Source organism: Cololabis saira, chromosome 24 (assembly GCF_033807715.1).
Source record: "Cololabis saira isolate AMF1-May2022 chromosome 24, fColSai1.1, whole genome shotgun sequence".
NCBI lineage: Eukaryota > Metazoa > Chordata > Actinopteri > Beloniformes > Belonidae > Cololabis > Cololabis saira.
In genome coordinates, this window is record NC_084610.1 from 8,792,238 (window position 1) to 8,817,983 (window position 25,746).

Sequence of the window (25,746 nt, forward strand, 5' to 3'; positions counted from 1 at the left end):
AAATCCCTCCTCCATCTCTTCCATCCCTCCTCACCTCCAGCCGTCCTCCTTCATTCTTGTCTAACAAGTAAAATACATAATCAAGATGTTTATTTCAACAAAATGATGAGGATGAGTCTAGATTAAATAATTTCCTGCCTAATTTAATAAATTAGTATTAAAGTGTTGGACAAGGAAGAGCAGCTGAATATAGGTCAAGCACTGATGGACATCGTCTTGAGCTCCTGAGGAGCGGATTGTGTTGCCAGCTACATCTACTGTTGGAGATGCTGATTTTGCTTCACTAAATAGTTAAAAAACACTAAAAGAGTTTAGGTAACGATGTCACAGATTACGGAGGGTCCTTTGATTTCAAATGGAAATGAGGGGAGAGACAGCAGGGACTTGAGCTGACACAGAACCATGGACATCCGTCCGGTCGGTAAATGTTTCCCTTTTATTTCCATAAATAAATTGACGTTGCAACAGAAAACACTCAGAGCTAATAATAGTCTGATAAACTGAATGTCAACAGTAAAAAAAAAACAAGATAAATAAGCTATAAAACCAAAATTGGCCTTTTTTAAAGCATCTCACCATAGGGAAGACAACGTCAGAGCTTACTGCGGTTCCTGCAGGAATGATGGGACTTCCAGATGCACTGAAGGAAATGGAAAGTATATCCCTGACTTCCAAGATTTTGGAGAACCTATGGGGTCAGTGGAAGTTTTTAGGGACACAAACAAGCTTCATGAAAGTCTTCTAATATAAAGAGTGTTCTACTTTGCATTCTGGTGAGGGGATGCTTAGTTAGACGTTTGCAGGTACAGTATCATCAGCGTTGCCAGATTTGCTGTGTTGTTTCTCTTCTTCCACATCTGCCCGTCTTCCCAGTGCAGATCAGAGCTGTGTGGATATTTCACCATGTAAGGCTGCAGAGCTGAACCACTCCTGGGAGAGAAAGAGAAAAAAGACGGAAAAAAAAAATAGTAACTTTTCGTCTGGTGGAAAACAATCTAAGGAATTACATTTCAACGGGAAAATAAGGAGTTTGTTTTCAGGAGGAGAAATGAAGATGAGTGAAAAGGCTTGTGTTTATGATCACCTGAGAAAGTATATATCAGAGAGGTGTGCTATTATTTTCTTTCTTTAGGATCGCTTTGCTTCCACACCTGGAACAAGTCCAGAAGAGCTGCAGTCCGAAGGCTTTTAGTTGCAAACATTTCTGGTGCCAAAATTCAATCTGGGGAGAAAGTGAATCCCATTATAGATGATTTAATTCTTACAGAAGGATATTTCTATTCATTTCATTATGCTTTCTGTTAGAAATTCTAACAGAAAGCATAATGAAATAAAAACCGAACCTGGAAAATGGAGATCACCGTTTTGTTTTATATTCTAACTTAGAATATAAAACAAAACAGTGATCTCCATTTTCCAGGTTCGGTTTGAAGTCCAGTGAATTCAGGGTTTTCCAAAGTTTCATTAGTGTTAATGCACTTTGCATCACTTACCTGTCTTTTCCTCTTCAGTACAGTTATTACATTCCTCTGCATTTCAGTTTGAGGTTCCAGGGAGCTGTATGAATGGATGGGAAGAAACTGCGTCAAAAACTGTGTTAAAAACAAAAGAAGAATCTACTGTAAATGACGTGCGGTGGAGTCGCTGTTGTTGGTTTTGTTGATCCAAAGGGTTGTGAGCAAATCTGCGGCCATCTTGATGGCTTTGAATCACGACTTGGGGGTGCTCCTGCATGGGTCATCAAATAAGGCCTGCCCCTGTCCTGTCGCGATTGGTCTGGTACGTTCTGTACCAGTGGAAATGACTGAAAATGTACGGTGGCGGAGACCCACCATTGCTGAAAATTAAAGAAACGCTGCAAATAAAAAGAAACGCCACTGCAAATAAAATAAACGCTTTGCAAATAAAATAAACGCTGCAAATTTAAAGAAACGACGCAAATAAAAAAGCCACAACTGAAGTGAATTACCGGGGACTATTTTTGCTGATGCACCAGTGTTTTTTACGTGAGAGGAGGAGAAGAAGAAGACGAAGAGGACGTAAGTGAAAAGGAAGAAATAAGAAGAGCGAGGAATAAGAAGAACAACGAACGAAAAAATAAGTGAAAATGTTAGTGTTCAACGTCGCTACGTGTAATTTTTAATGTGCAACACCGGTGCATCGGCAAAAATAGTCCCCGGTAATTCACTTCCGTAGTGGCTTTTTTATTTGCGTCGTTTTTTTAATTTTATTTGCAGCAGGGTTTATTTATATTTGCAGCGTTTCTTTTTGTTTGCAGCGTTTATTTTATTTCCTAAGCGTTTATTTTATTTGCAGCGGCGTTTGTTTCTGTTTGCAGCGTTACTGTTATTTTCCAGCAATGGCGGGTCTCGGCCACCGTAAAAATGGCTTGTTTCACGGGCAAGAACTTTCATGAAGTGCATGAGTTTGATTGTAACTGATCAAATATGATCAAATTTGCTTCAATTCTCAAGATTTTTATCACAAAACTACTGGCCGATCCAACAGTGCTCAACGAGATACAAATATTTCAGCAAAACCAGTGGTAGGATACGGTTAAGGTGGAGCTGCAGATGTAACCAGACAGAGGTTTGTCTCTTCAATGTCACACGGGGATAAACACCAGATGAGCCAATGTTCATCCATAAACTAGCCGCAGTATGCCGAATGGAAAGACAATATAAACCAACACATGCCGTACAAACTAAGTTAAGAGTTTAGCTTTCCTGGGCCAGCCTGTGTGTCTGATTCATCATCCCACTGTTAACTCGACCGTGCTCCGGTATGAACCCAACTTTATTAGATCCACGTCTCGGCGAGGCTCGCAATAAACTTTTCTCGGTAGTTCAATTCTGCTATAAAGATGTCAGGAGGCATTCCTCCACGGATGCAAAACACATAACAGGATCCTGGAGAAGCTCCTGCAGGTGAAACACGGCGAACCAGGACTGCTGAAACACTTCCCATAAACAGACGTTAAAACGCAGCACTCGTATGTGTTTAAAGCAGTGCAGCCGTCTCCAGGAGAGAAGATCAGAGTGATTTCTCGTGTTTGGAGAAGCGCAAATGTCATTCAGAGATGTAATGGACGTATCTGCTTGAATGTGTGTATTTTGAAGTGAGGAGCAGTGAAAACAAAGCTGCCTCCCCGACGGGTGACTGACAGGCTGTTTACATGCAGATCCTCCATATAAGGCAGGAGGGAAGCTTTCTGCGCCACATCAGGGGGACGAGAGGGAGCGGAGGGGGGGCTGCAGTTATTTTTACTTTTTCCGGACTTTTTGAAGCCCCCGTTTCCCTTTTCTTTTTCTTTTTTTTTGATATTGTCCAGGACTCTCACATGCCACATTTATAACTGAATCTAAAAGGGACGAGAGCTTTCATGAACGGTACTATGATGCAGCTAAAGTTTATTTGTTTGCCAACAGCTGCAGAAGAGAGGTTTAGGAAGATGATAAAGAATAGAGATAAATAATATCCACATCTCAGAGGATGAGTTTGCAGGTTCTTCACTGCTGGGCTGGGCGATCAAACTGCATCCCTCACAGATCTACCGTAGACAACAGAATCCCCCAGCTGGGCTTTTTGATTATGAGCCAGTGAAAGAGCCTCGCAGCTGACACGTCAGGGCCACATTAAAACAAAGATGAATCCAAACATGGAGATCCATTCATTACAAAAAGGATACAGAGCAGAACATGGGAGCCGGTTCCAGGAGGTGGATGAGGAGTGTTTTGTACAGGAGATGTCTGGCCGAGCTATGGCTGCTCCATCCAATCTTTCAAATTAAAAAAAAATGTGACTAAATGACTAATTCTTAGTCTTTTATTAAAACCGGACAAGGATCCCTTGCTCCCATCGAGCTACCGCCCAATTTCATTGATAAATGTAGACCTTAAAATAATTAGCAAGGCCATTACTGAACGTCTGAAAAGAGTCACCCCTTCTATTATACATCCGGATCAAACAGGCTTCATTAAAGGTAGACATTCGTCTACTAATATTCGCAGATTATTAAATATTATAGACTATTCGAGTATCAATAAACAGGAGACTACTATTATATCCTTAGACGCGGAAAAAGCATTTGATAAGGTAAAGTGGAAGTTTCTATTGGCAACTTTGCATAAATTTGGATTTGGCGAATCTTTCATTGACTGGATAAAAATATTATACAGCTCTCCCAAGGCACGTGTAAGGACAAAGGATCAAATCTCTACAAGTTTTACCTTGCAAAGAGGCACTAGACAGGGTTGCCCTCTCTCTCCCTCATTATTTGCAATATTTATTGAACCTTTAGCAGCAGCTATTAGACAAAATCAAAATATTAAAGGTATACAATGTAAAATATTAGAGCACAAAATTAGTCTTTATGCGGATGACGTACTCCTCTTCCTCCAGAACTCACGATCTTCACTATCACAGACAATTGCACTTATAGAGGGATTTTCATCTCTGTCTGATTATTCTATTAATTGGTCTAAATCCACTGTTCTGTGTGTTAACTGCAATTTTAGGAATATAACCAATACTCAATTACAATCAGGGAACATTAGATATTTAGGCATAAACATCTCCCCTAGGCTGTCAGAGTTAATAAAATTAAATCATGTTCAGCTTATAAAGAAAATAGAAGATGATCTTTCCAGATGGAGCTCTCTCCCCATTTCGCTCATGGGTAGAATAGCCACCATTAAAATGATGGTTTTACCAAAAGTAAATTATTTTTTCTCAATGATACCATGCAAACCCCCTCTTTCCTGGTTTAAATCGTTGGACTCATATGTATCAAAATTTCTGTGGAAAAATAAAACTCCACGTATTAGTTTAAAGACATTGCAAAAATCCAAAGAATATGGAGGTTTAGAATTACCTAATTTTCAGTATTACTTCATAGCCAGTAAGTTACAGTATATTGTAAAATGGTCAAAAGATCATCCTTTAGATAGTCAATGGCTGGACTCAGAGCAAGTGTTTTGTAATGAACTAGAAATCTCAGAGTTACCATTTATTAGTCAAAGTATCAAACGTCATCAATGTTTCAAAAGCATTAATATTAGCACAACTTTATCAGCTTGGTGGGAATTTCTTAAAATAGCTAAAATTTCACTTTTTCCATGTGACCGTACACCCATATGGAACAACCCAGACATCGTGAAAAATGATAAAAAGATGGTTAACTTCGTTCAATGGAGAGATCAAGGAATACGGTACTTACAGCACGTAATTGTAGGAGGACAGTTTGTACCTTTCAATACACTTATTGTTCAATACGGAGTTAGCAGGAATAAATTTTTAGAGTATCAACAACTTAAGGCAATAATAAATAAAACATACAAAATTAGCCAATTAGATTTACAACTTCCCGCTAAGATAATAGATTTATTGAATCTAAGCACTTTAAAGTTGTTATCAAAACTCTACAGGTTAGTGTCTAAACTGGACGATTCAGTCTCTCTCCCGATCTCTAAGTGGGAGGCGGATCTCTCTCTTAATACCGACCAGTTTTCTTGGTCACAAATATGCTTAAATACGTTTACTATGACTAAAAACCCAAACCTACAACTTATACAGTACAAAGTTCTTCATAGAATACATTATACTGGACAAAGGATGTTCCAGATGGGCTTTGTCACCTCTAATATCTGTTCACAGTGCACAGAGAACACCCCAGATAATTATATGCATGCTTTATGGTTCTGTACACCGGTACAGAGGTTCTGGAAGGAGATTTGTGAGGATTTATCCACATGGATCAACCACAGAATCCCAGTATGCCCCACGGTATGTATATTAGGTCACCTGGGAGACACTCAAATAGATCCTAATTGGACACACCGGGTTCTCACTGCCTTATGTATCGCAAAGAAAACCATTTTAGTAAATTGGAAACAAAAATCCAGTTTATGTATCAACCATTTTAGGAATCTTTTATCAGATCATATTAGTAGTGAGATAATGTCTGCCTCCACTGAACAACATTCGGCTGAATTGCACTCTCTGTGGTCCCCGTTTATTGGCTTCGTTACCTAGTGGGGGCGGGGGGGTGGTGATCTCGTAGCCCTTGGGGTTGGGGGTCGGCTTGGGGGGTCTGGGGCGCGGGCCTCTGGTGGCCCCTGGGGGGCGGTGGGGGGGGCCGCGGGGCCCTGTCCCTAGCCGGTGGGGGCCTTGGGGGCCTGTGGGGGGGGTTACCTCATGGCGGTGGGGGGGGGTGGCTGGGGAGGGCTCGGGCGGGGGGCTGTGGCTGGGGCGTCTCCGGGCCTCCCGGGGGGGGCGGGGCCGTGGACGTGGGGGTCCCACCCGGAGGGCCCGGCCCTGCCTGGGTGGGGGGTGGCTGTCTGCGCTGGGGGGGCATTGCTGCCTTGGTCCTCCGTCGCTGGGCGGGGGCCAAGTGCCCCTGCGGATGTGGGGACTCCGGGACCCTTGGGGTGTCCGCCGGGGTGGCCTCGGGGGGGGGTGGGGCCGGGTCCGGGGAGCGGGCTTCCCCTGACCGGGGGGTGCACGGGCGGGCGCGACGGCGGGGTGGCACCATTCCCAGGTATCTATGTCTTATGTTGTCAGTATGAATGGGAGGATGTTGGACCGTTTCCTCCTCCGTCTGGGGGCTCCGGCGGCGCCGGGGGCGCCCTTGGAGGTACGGTGGGGCCCTTGCCCGGCTCGGGGGGCCGGCCCCCGTCTACTGGACGGCCGGTGGGGGGACGCGGGTGTCTTATCAGGGCCGGCTTTGCTGGTCCTGCTTCCTGGCTTCGGCCTCCGCTCCCCCTCTTGCCCCCCCTACACGATTCATACGCACATAGGCGAAAGGCGGGGGGTCCGGGTCGTGGGGGGCACTGTCCCGCGGGGCCTGGCACTCCCCGCCTCACGGTTTTAACAGCAAAATAGACACTGCACATTCAACACTTAATAAATACATTTGACAAGGACACGTAGTTCGGGAGGGGGGGGGGTCTGTGTCAATCGATACTTGGCCCTCCCTCCTCCCTGTTTTTATGGCATTAATCACATGCACTCAACACAAGGGGCGGGAGGGGGTCCCACATCACCCGCGTTCCCTCACCGGCCTGGGCCTGGGACGGGTGGGTCGGGTTACCCGGGCCTGGCGGGGCCCGCCGTGCAGCCTGGGGTGCCTTCTGGCGGTGCTGGATCCCCCCGGGGAGGGGGAAACGGTGCGTGATTGTATGTCTGTGTCGGTGAGAATGCGGTATGGAAGGGTCCTGCCATGGAGGATTTGAGCCTCCATTGGCAGGACATCAAAAACTTAATAATTTACTCACTCACTCACTCATCTTCTCCCGCTTATCCGTTACCGGGTCGCGGGGGCAGCAGCCTCAGCAAGGATGCCCAGACTTCCCTCACCCCAGACACCTCCTCCAGCTCTTCCGGGGGGAGTCCGAGGCGTTCCCAGGCCAGCCGAGAGACATAGTCTCTCCAGCGTGTCCTGGGTCTTCCCCGGGGTCTCCTCCCGGTGGGACATGCCTGGAACACCTCCCTAGGGAGGCGTCCAGGAGGCATCCGGTACAGATGCCCAAGCCACCTCAGCTGACTCCTCTCAATGTGGAGGAGTAGCGGCTCGACTCCGAGCTCCTCCCGGGTGACCGAACTCCTCACCCTATCTCTAAGGGAGCGTCCAGCCACCCTGCGGAGGAAACTCATCTCGGCCGCTTGTATCCGCGATCTTGTCCTTTCGGTCACTACCCAAAGTTCATGACCATAGGTGAGGGTAGGGGCGTAGATTGACCGGTAAATCGAGAGCTTCGCCTTTCGACTCAGCTCCCTCTTTACCACGACGGTCCAGTACATCGACCGCATTACTGCGGACGCTGCACCGATCCGTCTGTCAATCTCACGCTCCATTGTTCCCTCACTCGTGAACAAGATCCCGAGATACTTGAACTCCTCCACCTGAGGCAGGACTTCTCCACCCACCCGGAGAAGGCATGCCACCCTTTTCCGGTCGAGAACCATGGCCTCGGTCTTGGAGGTGCTGATTCTCATCCCTGCCGCGTCGCACTCGGCCGCAAACCGCCCCAGCACATGCTGGAGGTCCCGGTCTGATGAAGCCAACAGGACAACATCATCTGCAAAAAGCAGAGATGAAATCCTGAGGTTCCCAAACCGGATCCCCTCCGGCCCCTGGCTGCGCCTAGAAATCCTGTCCATAAAAATTATGAACAGGACCGGTGACAAAGGGCAGCCCTGCCGGAGTCCAACATGCACCGGGAACAAGTCTGACTTACTGCCGGCAATGCGAACCAGACTCCTGCTTCGATCATACAGAGACCGGACAGCCCTTAGTAGAGGGCCCCGGACTCCATACTCACTCAGCACCCCCCACAGAATGGCACGAGGGACACGGTCAAATGCCTTCTCCAGATCCACAAAGCACATGTAGACTGGTTGGGCAAATTCCCATGAACCCTCGAGCACCCTGCGGAGGGTATAGAGCTGGTCCAGTGTTCCACGACCGGGACGAAAACCGCATTGTTCCTCCTGAATCCGAGGTTCGACTATCGGCCGTAATCTCCTCTCCAGTACCCTGGCGTAGACTTTCCCCGGGAGGCTGAGAAGTGTGATCCCCCTGTAGTTGGAACACACTCTCCGGTCCCCCTTTTTGAACAGAGGGACCACCACCCCGGTTTGCCACCCCAGCGGTACTGTCCCCTTCCTCCATGCAATGTCGCACAGGCGTGTCAGCCAAGACAGCCCTACGACATCCAGAGACTTGAGGTACTCAGGGCGAATCTCATCCACCCCCGGTGCCCGGCCACCGAGGAGCTTACGAACCACCTCGGTGACCTCGGCTTGGGTGATGGATGAGCACGCCTCCGAGCCCCAACCCTCTGCTTCCTCAGTGGAAGGCATGTCAGTCGGGTTAAGGAGATCCTCAAAGTATTCCTTCCACCGTCCGACAATGTCCCCAGTCGAGGTCAACAGCTCCCCACCAGCACCATAAATGGTGCCGGCAGAGTACTGCTTCCCCCTTCTGAGGCGCCGAACGGTCCTCCAGAATTTCCTCGAGGCCGACCGAAAGTCCTCCTCCATGGCCTCCCCGAACTCCTCCCAGACCCGAGTTTTTGCCTCCAAGACTGCCCGAGCCGCGGCCCGCTTGGCCTGCCGGTACCTATCTACTGCGTCAGGAGTCCCACCGGCCAACATAGCCCGGTAGGACTCCTTCTTCAGTCTGACGGCATCCTGTACTTCCGGTGTCCACCACCGGGTTCTAGGATTGCCGCCACGACAGGCACCGGAGACCTTGCGTCCACAGCTTCGAGCCGCCGCGTTGACAATGGAGGCAGAGAACAATGTCCACTCGGACTCGATGTCCCCCGCCTCCCCCGGGATCCGAGAGAAGCTCTCCCGGAGGTGGGAGTTGAAGATGTCCCTGACAGAGGGCTCAGCCAGACGTTCCCAACAGACCCTCACAATCCGTTTGGGTCTGCCCGGTCTGTCCAACCTCCTCCTCCGCCAGCGCATCCAACTCACCACCAGGTGGTGATCAGTTGACAGCTCAGCCCCTCTCTTCACCCGAGTGTCCAAGACATGCGGCCGAAGGTCAGATGAAACGACAACAAAGTTGATCATTGACCTCCGGCCTAGGGTGTCCTGGTGCCACGTGCACTGATGGACACCCTTATGCTTGAACATGGTGTTCGTGATGGACAAACTGTGACTCGCACAGAAGTCCAACAACAAAACACCACTCGGGTTCAGATCGGGGAGGCCGTTCCTCCCAATCACGCCTCTCCAGGTATCACTGTCATTGCCCACGTGAGCGTTGAAGTCCCCCAGTAGAACAATGGAGTCCCCAGTTGGAGCACTATCAAGTACTCCTCCCAGGGACTCCAAGAAGGCCGGGTACTCCCCACTGCTGTTCGGCCCGTAGGCACAAACAACAGTGAGAGACCTATCCCCGACCCGAAGGCGCAGGGAAGCGACCCTCTCGTTCACCGGGGTGAACTCCAACACATGGCGGCTGAGCTGGGGGGCTATAACCAAGCCCACACCAGCCCGCCGCCTCTCACCCTGGGCAACTCCAGAGTAGTGGAGGGTCCAGCCCCCTTCAAGGAGCTGGGTTCCAGAGCCCAAGCTATGTGTGGAGGTGAGCCCGACTATCTCTAGCCGGTATCTCTCAACCTCACGCACAAGCTCCGGCTCCTTCCCCCCCAGCGAGGTGACATTCCATGTCCCCACTGTGAGGGTTGATGTCCAGGGATTGGGTCGTCGAGGCACCCCGCCACGACTGCTACCCAGCCCACAATGCACCGGCCTGCCATGGTCCTTCCTGCGGGTGGTGGGCCTACTGGAAGGTGGACCCGCGTCGCCGTTTCGGGCTGAGCCCGGCCGGGTCCCACGGGCAAAGACCCGGCCACCAGGCGCTCGCCATCGAGCCCCAACCCCAGGCCTGGCTCCAGGGCAGGGCCCCGGTGACGCCGATCCGGGCGACCTAGCGGTCCTTGTTTTATTCGTCTTCATAACAAGCTTGTGAACCGCTCTTAGTCTGGCCCGTCACCCAGGACCTGTTTGCCATGGGAGACCCTACCAGGGGCGAAAGTGCCCCCGACAACATAGCTCCTAGGATCACTCGGGCACACAAACCCCTCCACCACAGTAAGGTGGCGGTTCAAGGCGGTTAATAATTTATCAATATTATATTATACAAAGATGGTTATTATTATTATTATTATTAGTATTATTATTAGTATTATTATTATTATTATGTATAGTATATTATATTATTATTAGTATAGGTATCGGATAGGTGAATGGATGAATGAATGGGATGCCTGGGTCTGGGGCCCTCCGTTGTCGGGCCTGCGCGGGTGTCGCCTTGTTGGGGGGTTCCCTCTCTCCGGGCCCGTCTCCGGTCCCCCCCGCTGCCTCTACGGCGGGGCGCCTCTCTGGTCTTGGAGGGCCACTTTCGTGGGGGACGGGTGCGCCTGCCCGCGTCGGCGGCCGGGGCGGCTCTGTCTCTCCGGGCGGGCTGGCCCCCTGCCGGGTGGGGGTCGCTGGCCTGAAGGGTGAGGGCCTCCTGGCCGCGTGTCCGGCCCGGACCGGGTGGCCGGGGATTGCCTGGGTCGCGGTCCGCCGCCGCGGGATCCCTGGCTGCTTCTTTCCGCGCCGTGGGGGCCCCGCCCGCGGGCCCCCTCGGCCGCCGCCGGGTGGGGGGGGGGGGCCTCGCGGGCGGTGGGTTGCCTCCCTCCTACTTCTCCCCTCTGTGGGGTTGCCGGTGGCCTGGGTTCCGGGCTCTTCCTTGTCGGCCTCTGGTCTCACGGGTGGCGGGGTTGCTCCCCCCCCTCCCCCACTATAGATACACTTCAGGTGGAGCTTTGTTTGGTTTATTACACACACACACACACACACACACACACACACACACACACACACACACACACACACACACACACACACACACATATAGTAATTTAGTCACACGCATACACACACACACACACACACACACACACACACACACACACACACACACACACACACATGCATGATCATATACATACACACACACACACATAGACATACACACTGGCTTGTTCACCTGCATGCTGGCTCTCTAGTTTTTGGGTTTAGGTAGCGGTAGCGATAGCTTAGCTCAGACTGCGATCAGATCTCAAGATTTAGGTCGATTGCTGTTCGTGTTTTGGATGGCTCCGTGCCGGTTTCGTGCTTTGTTTGTGGTTTTTTTGTTGCAGATTTCCAGTGCTTGACGTGTGTCTCCGTGTGTTCCTGCTTCCTGGATTGGCAGTGGATGTCGTCACCACCCCCCCCCACCCCCTCCCCCCCCAAAAAAAAAAAAAAAAAAAAAAAAACACTGGGTTTGTATGTGTATATTTATGTATGTGTACGCATATGTGTGCGTATATATATGTATATATTACATATAGTAATAATGCACATATATACACTTTTGGTTTCTACCGTCATGGTATCAATCAATAATATGTGTGCAGACAAGGTAAAAAAAAAAAAAAAAAAAAAAAAAAAAATTCTAGTCAAGAACATTTTTCTTACCCCATTGATAAAGAAAATCTGCCTAAAAAAAGACAAGTTTGACTAGATTTATGGAATAATAGGCTTATTTCCAGAGGCCTTGTTTTTGCAGTTCGCCCCCTTCAGCCGAGTTTCAGTTTCAAACGGTTTCAGATTGATGCACTTTGTCTTACAAAAGGCAAATAAAGAGTTTTTTCCCTTCTTGGTTTCATTTTTGCCGAATTGACATTAAAAACAAAAGTTAAAAGTTGTCTGTACTTGTCTATTACCAAGAGCCAGTGCAGTCAGATGATTGTGATGTTTCAACGGTGACACAACCATGGCATCCCCACTCTCTCCTGAAAGCTCAGCTGGGATGTCCTGCCTCTCTCCCTCCTCCTCTCTCTCCCTCCCCGCCTTTACAGCCGTGGACAGCGCTGCATATCTGACATTTCTCTCTCAAACTCCAACCGGCTCTCTTCTCATCCGCAAGGTAAGAATCAGCATCCTCTACCAACTACAGTAAGCTGCTCTTTAAATTCTGCTTTTGTGTCGTAAAAAGGCGACAAAGTGATGTTTTGTGATAACTGGTGCTATATGCAAGAAAAGAAAATGTTAGATCAGTGCACTGACAGCTAAGGAGTTAAATAATTGCAGAAGTTCCACAGCCAAATCAATCGACTGTACCTTAAAGGAGCTATATTTAATCTTATCTTGCCAGGAAGCAACCTATGAATCACTAGCTCTTAATAAAAAGTCATTGTTCACCTTCAGTAAACACAGCTCGGAGCAGCGGAGCAGAGCGGCGTGGGGGGGGGAATGGAAACTGGACCAAACCTCCCAGAGGGATAAACACTCCCTTCTTGTATTCCCATCCCAAGCACATGATTTTATTACCCACTGTTTCAGAGAAAAATCAGCTGAATCGAATCAAAGAATTCCTAATGAGATTTCACAGAGTGGAGTTCCAGTTGCAAACGCTGGCAAGTTTTGTTGCCCTTCACTTAAAACTCAGCAACTTGTCTGACCGGATAAAAGACTACAGTTATGATATTTGAATGATTTAAACTGGCTGCATGGGAAGCTTAAGTTGTTTAAAATTTCTGAGTTTGGCTGCACAATGACCTCTGAAAGAGACGGTATGAACTGAAACTAAAGAATGGTGGAAAACGGCACCCAAAACATGAGAAAATTGGTCAAAACTGTCCATTTATGACCAATTTAGGACCAATTAGTTCAAGATAGGAGTAAAATAAACATACATTTCACTGAGGATGTTTTTAAAGTCCAATTAATAAGTATTTGTTGACTGAAATGAGAGTTCTGTTTCAGGTTTTATACGGTATGCAGCAGCTGGTATCAGATGTGCCGCTGGCGCTGACCGTGGCCTGATTTGGATAAGAGGTCAGCACCAGCCGGCCAGCGTTTCTGTCCAACCTACATTTCACCTCTAGCTGTCAGTCACAAGGATGACTTAAACTTACATCTGGCAACTGAGGAATCAGATAAAACATTCATTAAATGTCTTTCAATCTTTGGGATTTAGATGTGTGTATGTTCACACGGAAGGACGGGAACGCACATGGACCCTTGACCTACGTCGACCTGAAAGAGTTTTTCAAAAGTTCAGTGGTTATTGGAGGTGTGTCAGCGAGCACTGCATTCTAGCAAAGCAACATTTTTAAAATGCAAAGCAAATAATGAGCTAAAAACTATCAGAAGAAGGAGTTTCACATCTATGTCGGAGATTAAGGAGGTTCCCATTGGAATGAACCGACTTCAGGGTGTATTGTAAATACCATGAAACAAGTAAAAACGAGTCATAACTCAGCATCGTCTCGTGCTGACACACACTGGAAATGGTTCAGACTTTACCTTAGAAATGAAACATTGTCACAAATAGCCCTCAAATCTAATATTAGTCTAACAACATCTACTTAAACAGTACAAAAACGTACAAAACTAAAATTTGGGCATCCTGCCACAATAAACACGCACAAAGTTGAATTATACAGCATCAATTCAAGTTGTATCATGTGGTATTTATGAGTCTGACCAATCAAATGGGAGATCTTATGTCCTTATTTCAGAAATTGATACAATTTCCTGACATGACAGTGAAACATCTATAACATGATTTGGTCTTAACGACCATAGAAATACAGTTTAAAAGCTCCCTTTTCAACCACGCCGTTACATCTCTGTTCAAATCAGCCGGTATCAGGGGGAGGAGTCACTCACTTTACCCATCTTCTGTAAAAGGTGCCTCTTCTGAAATTGGTCATTCAGATTTACAATTCCCGCTTCCGTGGTACCGTGAACGCAGCATGAGCTCAGGTTGGTTTGAGATAGAGAAGGAAGAGATGGATAGATTTGCTCTAACGTGGGTCTGTGATGTCACAGCATCCAAATATCCGAACAAAAAGATTTATTTTCAGACGCAGACAAAGTTGGGTTGTCATACTGGGATTCTTGATGGGGTACTGTATTTTTTCTGTAAATATGGCCTAAAATATATGTTTTCAAGAAAAACAATAAAATAAAAATCTTAATATGACAACTGTGATGCAGCTTTTGTTAAAACTGTGGAATAAACTAAGGGGTCCTACATTCTGACACATTTGTCAGCCAGTTAGAGACTAAATTGAATCAGAAAAGGCACATTAACAACAAGACTCTTGAGACTTTTTGAGGATAATTTCATCACCATATTACTAGATTTCCTTGCATGTGATCTGCACATGACTTTGAGCATTTGACTGTGGATTCCTTGCTCAAATGAGCCTTAAGAAGCTAAAATGATGATGGAATATATTGAGAAAACCTTTTATAAAAACACGAGGCACAAAAAGAAGATGATTTGCGTTAATCAGGATATTTTTACTGGCCAAAACAATAAGCTGCTTTATGATGGAATGTGAAGTGAAGGCTGAAACAGTGTGTCCTATTTACATATTTAATATCTTATGTAACTAAGAATCAAACATGACACTACACTGAAAAGGTTTTAAAAATGTAGCTGATACATAATAAGCTGATCGCTCCTTCTTTTCTACTTTTCATTGAGTTTGTGATGTGACCCATATGACCCATGACAGGATTAAGGTTAGATAATTTGGTGGAAGGTCCTGAAAAATGTCAGGACCCACGCCATAAAGAGGAAAAGTAAACACAGGTCATTCGGATATAATGCTGTGGAAAAATATAACGTCAGACGCTGGCAGAAGCCAAAAATGATCTGGTATAAATAATTACTCACCACATCGGCGGGTAGTCTTACTGGCCAAATAATAACAATAAAAAAAAGATCACCAGTGTGACTTTTCAGGACATGAAAGCTTTGTAAGCTGCCTGACTTTGTCCACGTTCCTGCTGAACGATAGCTGAGTTTATTTGGTCCTCTGAAATGGGAGACATACAGAGAGACAAGCAAATAAGACGGTGATGACGAGGAAATTGCTTGTTGAAAACATTGTAAGGTCATTCATTTTCAGAGGTTAAAACTGCGTATGTGCTCTATGCAGTTACAAATTACTAAATCCCCCGAGGTGGAGGAAAGCCTTGCTGCGACTAGTATCAGCCATCTATTTATCACTCGTTTCATACTGTAGAAATGAGGGTGACGCGCATTCTTGTGCCACCGGGAGAGTGAGAGTGGGACTTCAAACACTGCATCACTGACAATTCAGCACTCAGGACATGATAACTGTGCACAGAGCACAGATGAAGTGAGGATGATGTGGAGCAGCAGTCACATGTTCAGTCACACCGACCGAACACAAGAGAGCAGAAAACTTGCCTCAAAGGCGAGACAATACGACGGACAGAAACACTAATGCAGGAAATAAAAAGAAATGAAGGGCTCACACCAAAAACCAACATTGATTTCAGTAATCTGAAGTCGATATGGTTTAAATGCAGGATTTAAACATCATTCAAAGCTTTATTTTTCTAATATGGATTTTGAAGGAACTCAAAGGCGTCGTCTGTCAAGCCCAATGCTGTATTTCCAGGTTAGAACAGAAGTGATCCTGATCTCCACCTGGCTCCAACTCTACGCTACCTTTCATGGGAATCACCTTTTGTAGTTTTTATGTAACACTTCTACTTTGGCTCAGAGACTGATAAGACTCAGACACGACAAGTCAGGCGGCATCAAAAAACATCTCAGATCCACCTAAGAATGAAACAGAAGAAGAATGTAATGAAACTAAACTAAATTTTAAAACCACAACATCATAAATGATTTACAGTCTGTGGCAGCCATGAAAAAATGTGAAAGAATAGTTCGCTCTTCAGAATTGATTCAAAGCAAAACCCAGCCTTGTTTTCACTTGTCCATGTGAAATCTTGAACAGTTCCCCCGGTGTTGAAAGTTAGGAAGTGCAGTTCTCTATGAATGGGTTGGCTCATTGCTAATGCTAAAGATGCTAATGTTGCTAATGTAACTAAAGTAAAATCATTGCTGCCATGGGAGACGAACTTATATATAATACAACGCACAGTTTGACAATTGTCAAACAACTGAAAGGAGTTTGTTGTTCAAAACCCTGCCACTTATATCCCCTGTATAAACTAGCATCGGATGTTAGCGATGCATATAGGCCTACTTTCTCTCTATTGTGTAATCTTTCAAATCCTATAAGACAATTAACGCTAAAAAAAATTAAAGGACTTCAAAATGTGCGAAGAAGCAAGTGGAAATGAGACTTTAACAGTGTGCTAAAGGATGCTAACATTGCTAAAGTGAATTCATTGCTACCACAGGAGTGAAACTGTTTTTATAAAGGCAATAAATGTAACCTGTACAAATTCAGTACAAATTAAAAACTTGCAAAGGATTTAAAGAGGTTTGTTTTTCAAAAGCGTAATGCAAATCCCTGATAGCAAAATATGAGTGAATCAACATTGCAATATCGTTAGACAGAAACATTGAATCCATGTTGAAGCCATGTCGGCGACAAACAGAATAGGCTACGTTGATTCAACATTGATTACATGTTGGCATTAGAATTGGATGATTGATTGATGATTGATCCACCATCAATTGTGGACCTTAACCAAAAATCAACCTTTTTGACTATAATTCAACATTGATTTAACATCTTTTGCTATCTGATTATGCTGCCTACCACTGGGTGTATATAATCTTCTTGTAATCCAGTGCACCACAACACGTTCTCTACACGTTTCTGTGCTCTGTACAGGAACATTTAATACTTGAACAAATCCTCAACTCCTGCAGAGGACTCCCACCGAAGTAGCTGTAGTTCGGAGCAATAGCATCTTTAGCATTAGCATTGACCTAACCTATCAATAAACAAACTGTAATGTTTGTCTCGTGTTCAACGCCAGGGCTTGAATTCTGTGTTTTAAATGGATTGACTTTTAAACACAGGGGAGAGAAGTAAATACGTCAAAAAATACTGGAAGGAGACATTTGGCAAATATGTCAGTTTACCATTTGAATGAACAGACTTGTGTATGTGAGTTCACAAAAACAAATGGATCAAAATACCAGTGAAACCCTCGACAATTTTAGACCTTCAAATCCAGTTTCCACTTGATCAGATGGGAAGTTTGAGGTCTCCTAAAACACACTAATGTTCTGTCAGAGGAGCCAGATTGAGACGAAGTGTTGAGGTGCTATCATGGCAAGTGATGACGGGCGACACAGAAGCAGATTACGGGTAGAGGAGAGAAAAGTGGAGGGATACAAATAGATGTGTTGAAAACTGTGTAGAACAATGGCTGAAACAGGAGAAACAAGTTGGACAGTGCTGTTCGAATGCCAAAAGCACTGGGATAGATCCTTTTAGCACCGTCCTCAGGAGAAAGCTGTCTGTGAATAATTGAACCCCTTTGTATTGTGAGATGCAGTGAAAAGGGGCAGCTGGCTTGACTTTTAAACAACTTAAAAATAGAAAAGTATTTGACAGAGAGGTAAGATTTCCACAGTTAGCAGGCAAAAGAGCAGTAACCTTGTCACTCTGATCCCAGGAAAGCCCTGGATCAGATGGAAAAAAAGGGATTAAACAAAGCCTCAAGTGAAGTGATAGAGTGACGCTCTTTCACAACATCCTTCCTTCATCCTTGCACACACTTTGTCACTCGCTTCCTTAACTTACTAAGCAATCACCTTTCTTTTCCCCCCTATTCTTCCACTGCGGTCTTGACATTTGTGTTGATGCCGCTAAGGCCGGACTCCAACTTAACACATCATCGGGCCTCAGCTGGCGCCTCCGAGCCGCACAGTTATATCATCACACCAAGTGCTGTGATACAATGAAAGGTCACATACCTCAACCTGGAGACAGCAGCCGCAGGAGGCTGTGTGTGTGTGTATGTGTGTGTGTGTGTGTATGTGTTTCAGGGTCATTTCAAGGTATGAATGCAAAATGAGAATTAAGTTAACAGTGAAATATATTCTTTTCGTCTTCTGAAACTAGACAAGAGAAGAGAAGAGACGAGAAGAGAAGAGAAAAGAAAAGAAGAGACGAGAAGAGACCTGATTTGAACTCTCTCAACTCCCGATCCGTCAAACATGGAGCGCGTGCAGCACATGACCAAATCGGCCATCCGCCGAGCTTCTCAAATCGAGGTGAACCCGCAGGCCAAGAGGAACCTGCAGGAGCTCTTCGTCAACTTCACCCTCATCCTCATCTGCCTGCTTCTCATCTACATCATCGTCCTGCTGAGCAGCTGAGCAGCTGAGAGCGCCGGACCCAAGCGCAGAGAGTTTGACATGGCTGGGATGCAGGCAAGGTTTTCCTGATACATGCAGATCCGATTTGTCTCAAACGTCCGTCACGTCCTCCACATGTATCAGAATAAAACTAGGTTTGCAAGCAGCTATGAAAAAGAGTGATGGTGGTACCATGACTTCATGTGAAACAAAAAAGAAAAAAAATGGACAAACTCTCTGACGGGTGATGTTTTTTGTTTTGTTTACCTTCTGAGTTGATCAGGGATCAGCTGACCGGCCTGGTTTCCTCGACGGAAAGATCAGCTTTGACCCGAGTTCATCATGTATTCAGACTCATCAGTTCTTTCTGATGAATACAGTGTTAATAAGCAATCCTTAACGCAGTGTGAATGAAAACTTCCCTTGTTTGACCTGCGTTTCCCATGAGCCCTGTTGCTTCCTGCAGCCACCACAAGAACAGAGATAAACATGCTTGAAACTATGCTTTTTCCATACGCATTAAAAGAAACAAAACAGTTGCTTCTCTGACATCTTTTTCATTTTTTCTTAAACTTCAACGCTGCTATGCGAGAGACGAAACTCCCAGTGGCTTGATCACAGAGAAATGGTGGATTATCAACTTTTATATGTTAAAGTTGACTCAAACTTTATGAATTGGGGATTGAGAAACATCTACTCTCTAAAGGCTTTGATAAAAGGCTTCATTTCTGAATACTTTCACCTAAGTGACATTTCTGTGACTCTATGAACAAACTATTGTCAAGTAAGTTAAAGCAGCACAAAAGAATTTGTCCCCATGTTATAATGCAAGCTTCAATTTCAAATAAAGTAATGTTTGATTACTTAAAGGACGCATTTTTCTCTCAAAGCTGAAGCCATAGTGGAAATAGGGAAAGTTGCAGTTCATCAAATGACCATTAGGTGCTATTTCCAAGATGAAAAATGTCAAAATTCATGTCAAGTTGTTCAAATCTACTGCAGAAAATAAATACATAATCAAATTGCAGTCCGGTACAAATAAAATAGAATAAACTGAAAAGAGTTTTGGACCGCACGGAGTGATTTTAAAGCTATGACAGCTGTATGGCTAGTGAATCTTTATGCTCCTCATCAGGTGAAGGTTTATCAAGCCTCAACGTTATGCATCTCTGTCAGTGTGTGTTTTTGAGTGACAGCTGCACTGCAGTTTGGGATGTTGCACTCTTATTTCCGAGACAATATTATTTTTCTAATGCAGTTAATACTAATAATAGTTCCTCAATACCATCATTTAGGCTGGCGAAAGAGAGTCTAGGGCCAAATGTGGTTCCATGATTGTCGGCCAACAGCTAAGCACCTTCACCTTCATCCTTTTCCAGAAGGGTCCCGTGAAAAGGTAGTCAACCTGCAACGATGCGAGCGGCAGCTGCAGTCACTGTTGCCAGAGAACCTCTGGCAGACCTCGGCCTGCATTATAAACGCTTCGTCAGTTCTCTTTTTAGATGTTGATGGACAAAGTTTCTACAGCAACTGACATTACAAAATGAATGTACGCCAATGGACTGGCAACCGGTCCAGAGTTGGCCCCCTGTCTTCCGCGTGATGGGAGTTGGGATCCAGCAGATTCCTGTGACCCTGAATAACCAGGTATAGATGATGGTCAGATGGATGTTCAATAGCTTCACAGGTTAGCATTAACTCAGGTAAAGGTGGGCATGATCCAGCAAACATCTACACTTGTTCAGCTCACCTATTCATCATTTTCTGGTTAACAGGCGATCGGTGGAGTCCACTCCCGCCAATACACGTCTCCCATATCAGAAAACCTGTTGATGACATCACAGAATGGTTCTCTTTAGTTCTGTTGATACAGTATACGGCAAAATCGGACACACAAAAGATTTGAATTCCTGGCCTTGTCATCTTTTGCTACAACAAAGTGTTGCTTTATGGCACCATGTCACACAGCAACTAAAAGACTCAAGAAAGTAACGTTGTCAAAGAAGATGAGCGTGAGTCGTAAAAGCTACCATACATCCTATTTAAGAGGACCGCCTAAATTACAGTTCCTTTGTGCTGCTTTAAAGAAAGTCATGACAAGTCTCAATTCAAATGATTTAACTAATATATAGTGTATAAACTACTTGATACCTAAATCCAACTTTGAAGCTTAGCAAGTATGTGATGTGTCTCAATCAGGCGTTATCATATCCTGTGAGGGTTTCATATGCTCTATTGTTTTATTTTTGGACGCTCACTTTGCATGGTGTGAATTCACAAGACAACTTCTGTCTGAGTTACTTCAGTACTGTGTCTCTTTCGTTACTTATATAGTTTGTGTATTACGGCACTAGTACTTTTTCTTTTCAGTATACAACCAGTGTGGCAAATAGTCTTTAGTTGAGAGATAATCATTGCCTTGATGGTACAGTTTTGAAAAGGCTAAATTATGAACTCCGGGAGTGTTTTAATCTTATTTCTTCATGTATGTTTGAAGCTTTGATTTGCCTACTTTTCAAACTGTCAAACACCCAATAAACTGCATGTAAATACATTTGCAGCCACTTCTCCTGTTTTATTTTTGCACTTGTGTTGCTCTTTCATTACAGTAACATTATTTTGGAGATTTAGAAAATGTGGATTTGCTCGTACAAATTCAGGTTGTTTCTATGATTTTATGAGACGAGCTTTAAAGAAGAACTTGATTCAAATATTCAAGTTCTTACTTATTTAGTTTGGGTTTTTTTCAACTTCTTCAGCAGTAGTCATACATTTTTGATCTGATGCAGAACAAAGCTTGCTCTTTCTGAGCTGAAGTATGATAATAAAAAAAATGATTAAAAAAAAATCTTTAAAAACCTACCTAATCACAGAATCCCTTGTATCTTTTACCCAGCAGTCAATCAAGCTTTCTTCTCGGCCAGGATTCATTAAGGCTGCTGTTTGCTGGGATTCAGCTTGCACTGCAGGGGACTAATAACTTAGACCAAAATCTTACAGGAAATTTAGAGAAGATAAATTGATATAATAGGTTCAACATTAGATTTTGATTAATATTTCTATTTGTGATGCTGTAAGTTACTCAAGGGTTTAGGTTATTGGTATATTAAATTATCTGTTTATCTAATTCATTCATAAAGCATTCATGCAAACTCTGAATTTACAACATAATTTTAATGAGGTTTTGTGAGTTGAAACTATATTATACTATATTAGTTATTTATGGACCTAACCAAAGTGTACAAAAGACAGAAAAAAAACATTTCGATAACACTCAAGAAGTTTGGCTGCCACGATAAAAGCCTTATTCTCATCAGGCAGCTGTATGATGCAATGTCAGAAGAAAAAGGCTCTGCAAGGATAAGAGAAGACGTCACCCTCTATTTCTCTTTTCCACTATTGCGTTCTTTCTCTGCCGTGATGTTCCCTGCAGCTCTGTGAAGTGGTTTGTCTTTGTTGATGTGATAAAGTTATACACAGATGTTGCAGGAGACGACTGAGACGAATTATAGAGTTACTGTGGGTGTCTTCTGTGGACGGAAAACGGCAAGAGCTATGAACAGAATCCCAATCATAACAAACCAAAACAAATATCCCTTCAATTGAAAGCTAATTATTTACTCTACTTAACTAATTAATATGAAAAAACTAATTTGGGCTGCTTCAAAGTATTTTAATATATTAAACCAAAACTACAAACTATCATGCATCCATCAATTGCAATGTAATTGAGTGCTATAACAATAAAAGATAAAGTGATCTTTGTAAATATCTTATATAAAACATGAAATGTGAATATATTTCATATGGGATTCATTTATCTGTTTTCTGCCAATTCATTTTCTTTCACATTTGACCAAATCATGCATATTAAACCAAAAACACTTCCCATGGTTCCTCTTTTTTGGGATTGTATAAAACACCAATTTTAGTGTTAAAACATATAAACTCCTGCATGTTACTGAGTTCTCACAGCTGTCAAAAGTATCATGGCAGAAGTAAGGTGACCTCCCAAAATGCAATACAGAATAAAAATATCATAAGACTCCTTACTCTCTATAGAAGTCACCGAAAGTAAATTAGACCCTCCAGAAAAATGCGGGCAAAAATCCTTGATTAGGCGGGCTAAAATCCTTGATTATGCGGGCTAAAATCTTTGACTATGCAATGAAATATGCAGGGTTTTTGTATGATTTTATGCAGTGAAATTGCGAAAGTTGCGAAATAGTTGCAAAATATGCGGAAAGTTGTGAAATGTGCGAAAAGTTACGAAATATGCATGTAATAAAGGTGATTGTTCCTGTTCTAACTGGGCTACTACTGAATAAAAGAGATTTTAGTGACTTCCTATAATAAACAAGCATGCTAGAAACCGGCTCTGTGAGGTCCCAACCCACTAAGAGGTTTAGCAATGAAGCTCCACAAAGATAATATAAATTGCGCAGGATGAATCCATCACATCATCACTGTAGGATACGCAGTAGTCGAGTTGTAGATAATTTGTGCTGATTACAAATAATATATTACAAATAATAGCAGTGACCAAAACACCTGCAGAAATACTGCAGGAATGACATAGCAGCAGTTAAATGCAGCCTTCTATAAGCTTTAAATATCCACTGGGCTTACATCAAATACATCAAAACACAACAATAAAAAACAGTTTTCTGAACTTATCAATATGACTCTGTCCTTCACAGGATAAGTAAAATGGATCACTGCAAAAACTCAAAATCTTAACAAGAATATTTGTCTTATTTCTAGTTAAAATGTCTCATTTTAGTAAAAAAATCTCATTACACTTAAAACAAGACTCATCACTGGAAAAAACAACAATTTTCACCTGTTTCAAGTAGATTTTCACTTAAAATAAGTAGAAAAATCTGCCAGTGGAACAAGATTTTTTTTGCTTGTAATAAGAAGATAAATCTTGTCCCACTGGCAGATTTTCCTACTTATTTCAAGTGAAAATTTACTTGAAACAGGTGAAAATTGTCAAATAAGTTATTTTTCTGGTAATGACTCTAAATGTTGAAATAGCAGTAAAACCACATTCATTGATGAAATGACATAAGGGATGGAAAGGAGGGGGGGGGGGGGGGGGTGGCAGTTTTACAGGGGGGATGATTTGGACCGTTTTTATTTCAGTGGGGATGCCATCCCCCCTCATCCCCCTTAAATACTGCCTATGTTAAATCGCTTCGTCCCATTCAGTTACACACAATTCAGTATTAATTGACATAATTGTAAAAGCATATATTTCAATCATGTATTATTTACATTCACGCACGCACGTGCTTAAAACCCTTTCAGGTCTGAGCAGCTTCCACTCACCTCGTTTCTTGCAGCCCTCGCAAGGGTTTTGGAGGTGGAAGCCGCTGAACGTGAGTTGTTTGGCTTTAATCCTTTTCATCAGCTGCAGAACACTTGTGTTTCATGCAAGCAAAGTGGTTTATCACCGTCGATCGAGCCTAAAAGGCTGATTTATGGTTCCGCGTTACACCAACGCAGGACCTACGCCGTACTCTACGTCCCCTACGCCGTAGGCTCTGCGTCGATTCAACGCGGTACCATAAATCAGGCTCGACTTTTGCGCTCCAACACACAGTTGCACGGGGTGCAGGATAGTTTCCCCAAAAATTTCGTGTAAGAGATAAGGATACTGGTTTGCCCGGCCTTTAGCAGAAATGCTTGTTGGTAAGTGAGATGGATTAGGTTTTTCCGTCATGTATCTGTTCCTCTGTCCACACGTTCATGCAAGACGCCACGGTGTTGTTTTATGCCGCGTTCCATTTGTCCTCGGAAGTGGGGATTTCTCAGTTCCCAGTCGGAATTTTCAACTGGCTGTGACATCATTCCCAGTTCCGACTTCCGAGGTAAATGGAACGCAGCCAAAGTTTGTAAATGTAAAGTAAATAAGGGGGCGGAGCTTTGGAACTCTGATGACGACGCGGCTCCTTTGATGATGACGTCAAAGGAGCCGTGTCCATGACGACCTGACAACAGAACATTCCATTTGTTCAGTCAGATGGTTGTAATCGTTCAGAACAGGCACATCTATCATTTTTGTGAGAGAAAAAGAAAAAGCACACAGCTGAAAAACACATTTGTTCAGACATAAAATAGTTTACTTTGAAAAATTACACGAAAATGTCACGTCGACCATCAAGATTACCGTACAGGAGGCACGGGAGGAATGAGCGAAATTGCCAAAATGGCCTGGCGGACAATAATCAAAGGCTCCATGAAGAAATTAACAGACTGGAGTCCGTACTTAACGCTGAGAGATCGCGATGCCAACAGGAGACGTCCAGAGCAAACCAACTATACTCTGATCTGGACCAAACGAGGGCCGAGTGGTCCAGACAGAAGTCCCTGAAGGAGATGTACATCAACAAAGGTAAAGAAACCCAGAGGCAAATAGAGAGACTGCAGAAGTTCGCTGATGGAGTCACTCTCAGCGTTGCTGAAGTATCTTCCCGGGTCCAAAGCTCCGTAAGACAAAAGAAGAAAAAGGTTCTGCAGAAAGACTACGAGCTACTAAAAGTAGCCCAAATCTGTGGCCAGGAAAAGTTCTCCCGTGAGCTCCAGACTGTTCAACAGAAAAACATCACTCTCCAGGAAGAGCTGGACAGAGCCAGGAGTTCACATGAGGAACTCAACATGAAATATGAAACCAATATCTTTACCATTCGCCAGAAGGTTGAGACTCTTAACAAAGAACTGGAAAGAGAAAAGGAGTCTCACGCAGCCCAAACGGCCCAAAACCAGCAGTTTATCAGGGACCTGAGGGCTGAGAAGGACACCATCCGTCTACAGATGGAGCAGGAGATCACCACCCTGCAGCAAACTTCAACACACACACAGATGCAGCTAAAGGCAGAGCTGGAACAGATGGAGCTCTCGTACAGAGACCTGAGCTCCAAGTATGAAACTGATCTTCTTACTTTCAGAAAACAGGCCGACTGTTTTCATGAGCAGCTGCATGGAGAAGTTCAGGCTCACGCACAAACTGTGAAGACGGATGTGGAACGATTTAACACGCCGAAAGCAGAGCAGGAAGCACTCCGACAAACGAT

The 25,746-nt window shown here is 44.4% G+C and overlaps 1 protein-coding gene across 1 annotated transcript; it reads left to right on the forward strand.

Annotated features, from left to right (window-relative positions):
* Nucleotides 1–12,331: 12,331 nt before the first annotated feature.
* On the forward strand, nt 12,332–21,221 carry pln (phospholamban). Its single transcript, XM_061715457.1, has 2 exons — nt 12,332–12,475; nt 18,432–21,221. The coding sequence occupies exon 2, from the start codon at nt 18,527–18,529 to the stop codon at nt 18,686–18,688; it is 162 nt and encodes a 53-aa protein (XP_061571441.1). The 5' UTR covers nt 12,332–12,475; nt 18,432–18,526; the 3' UTR covers nt 18,689–21,221.
* The last annotated feature ends 4,525 nt before the right edge of the window (nt 21,222–25,746 follow it).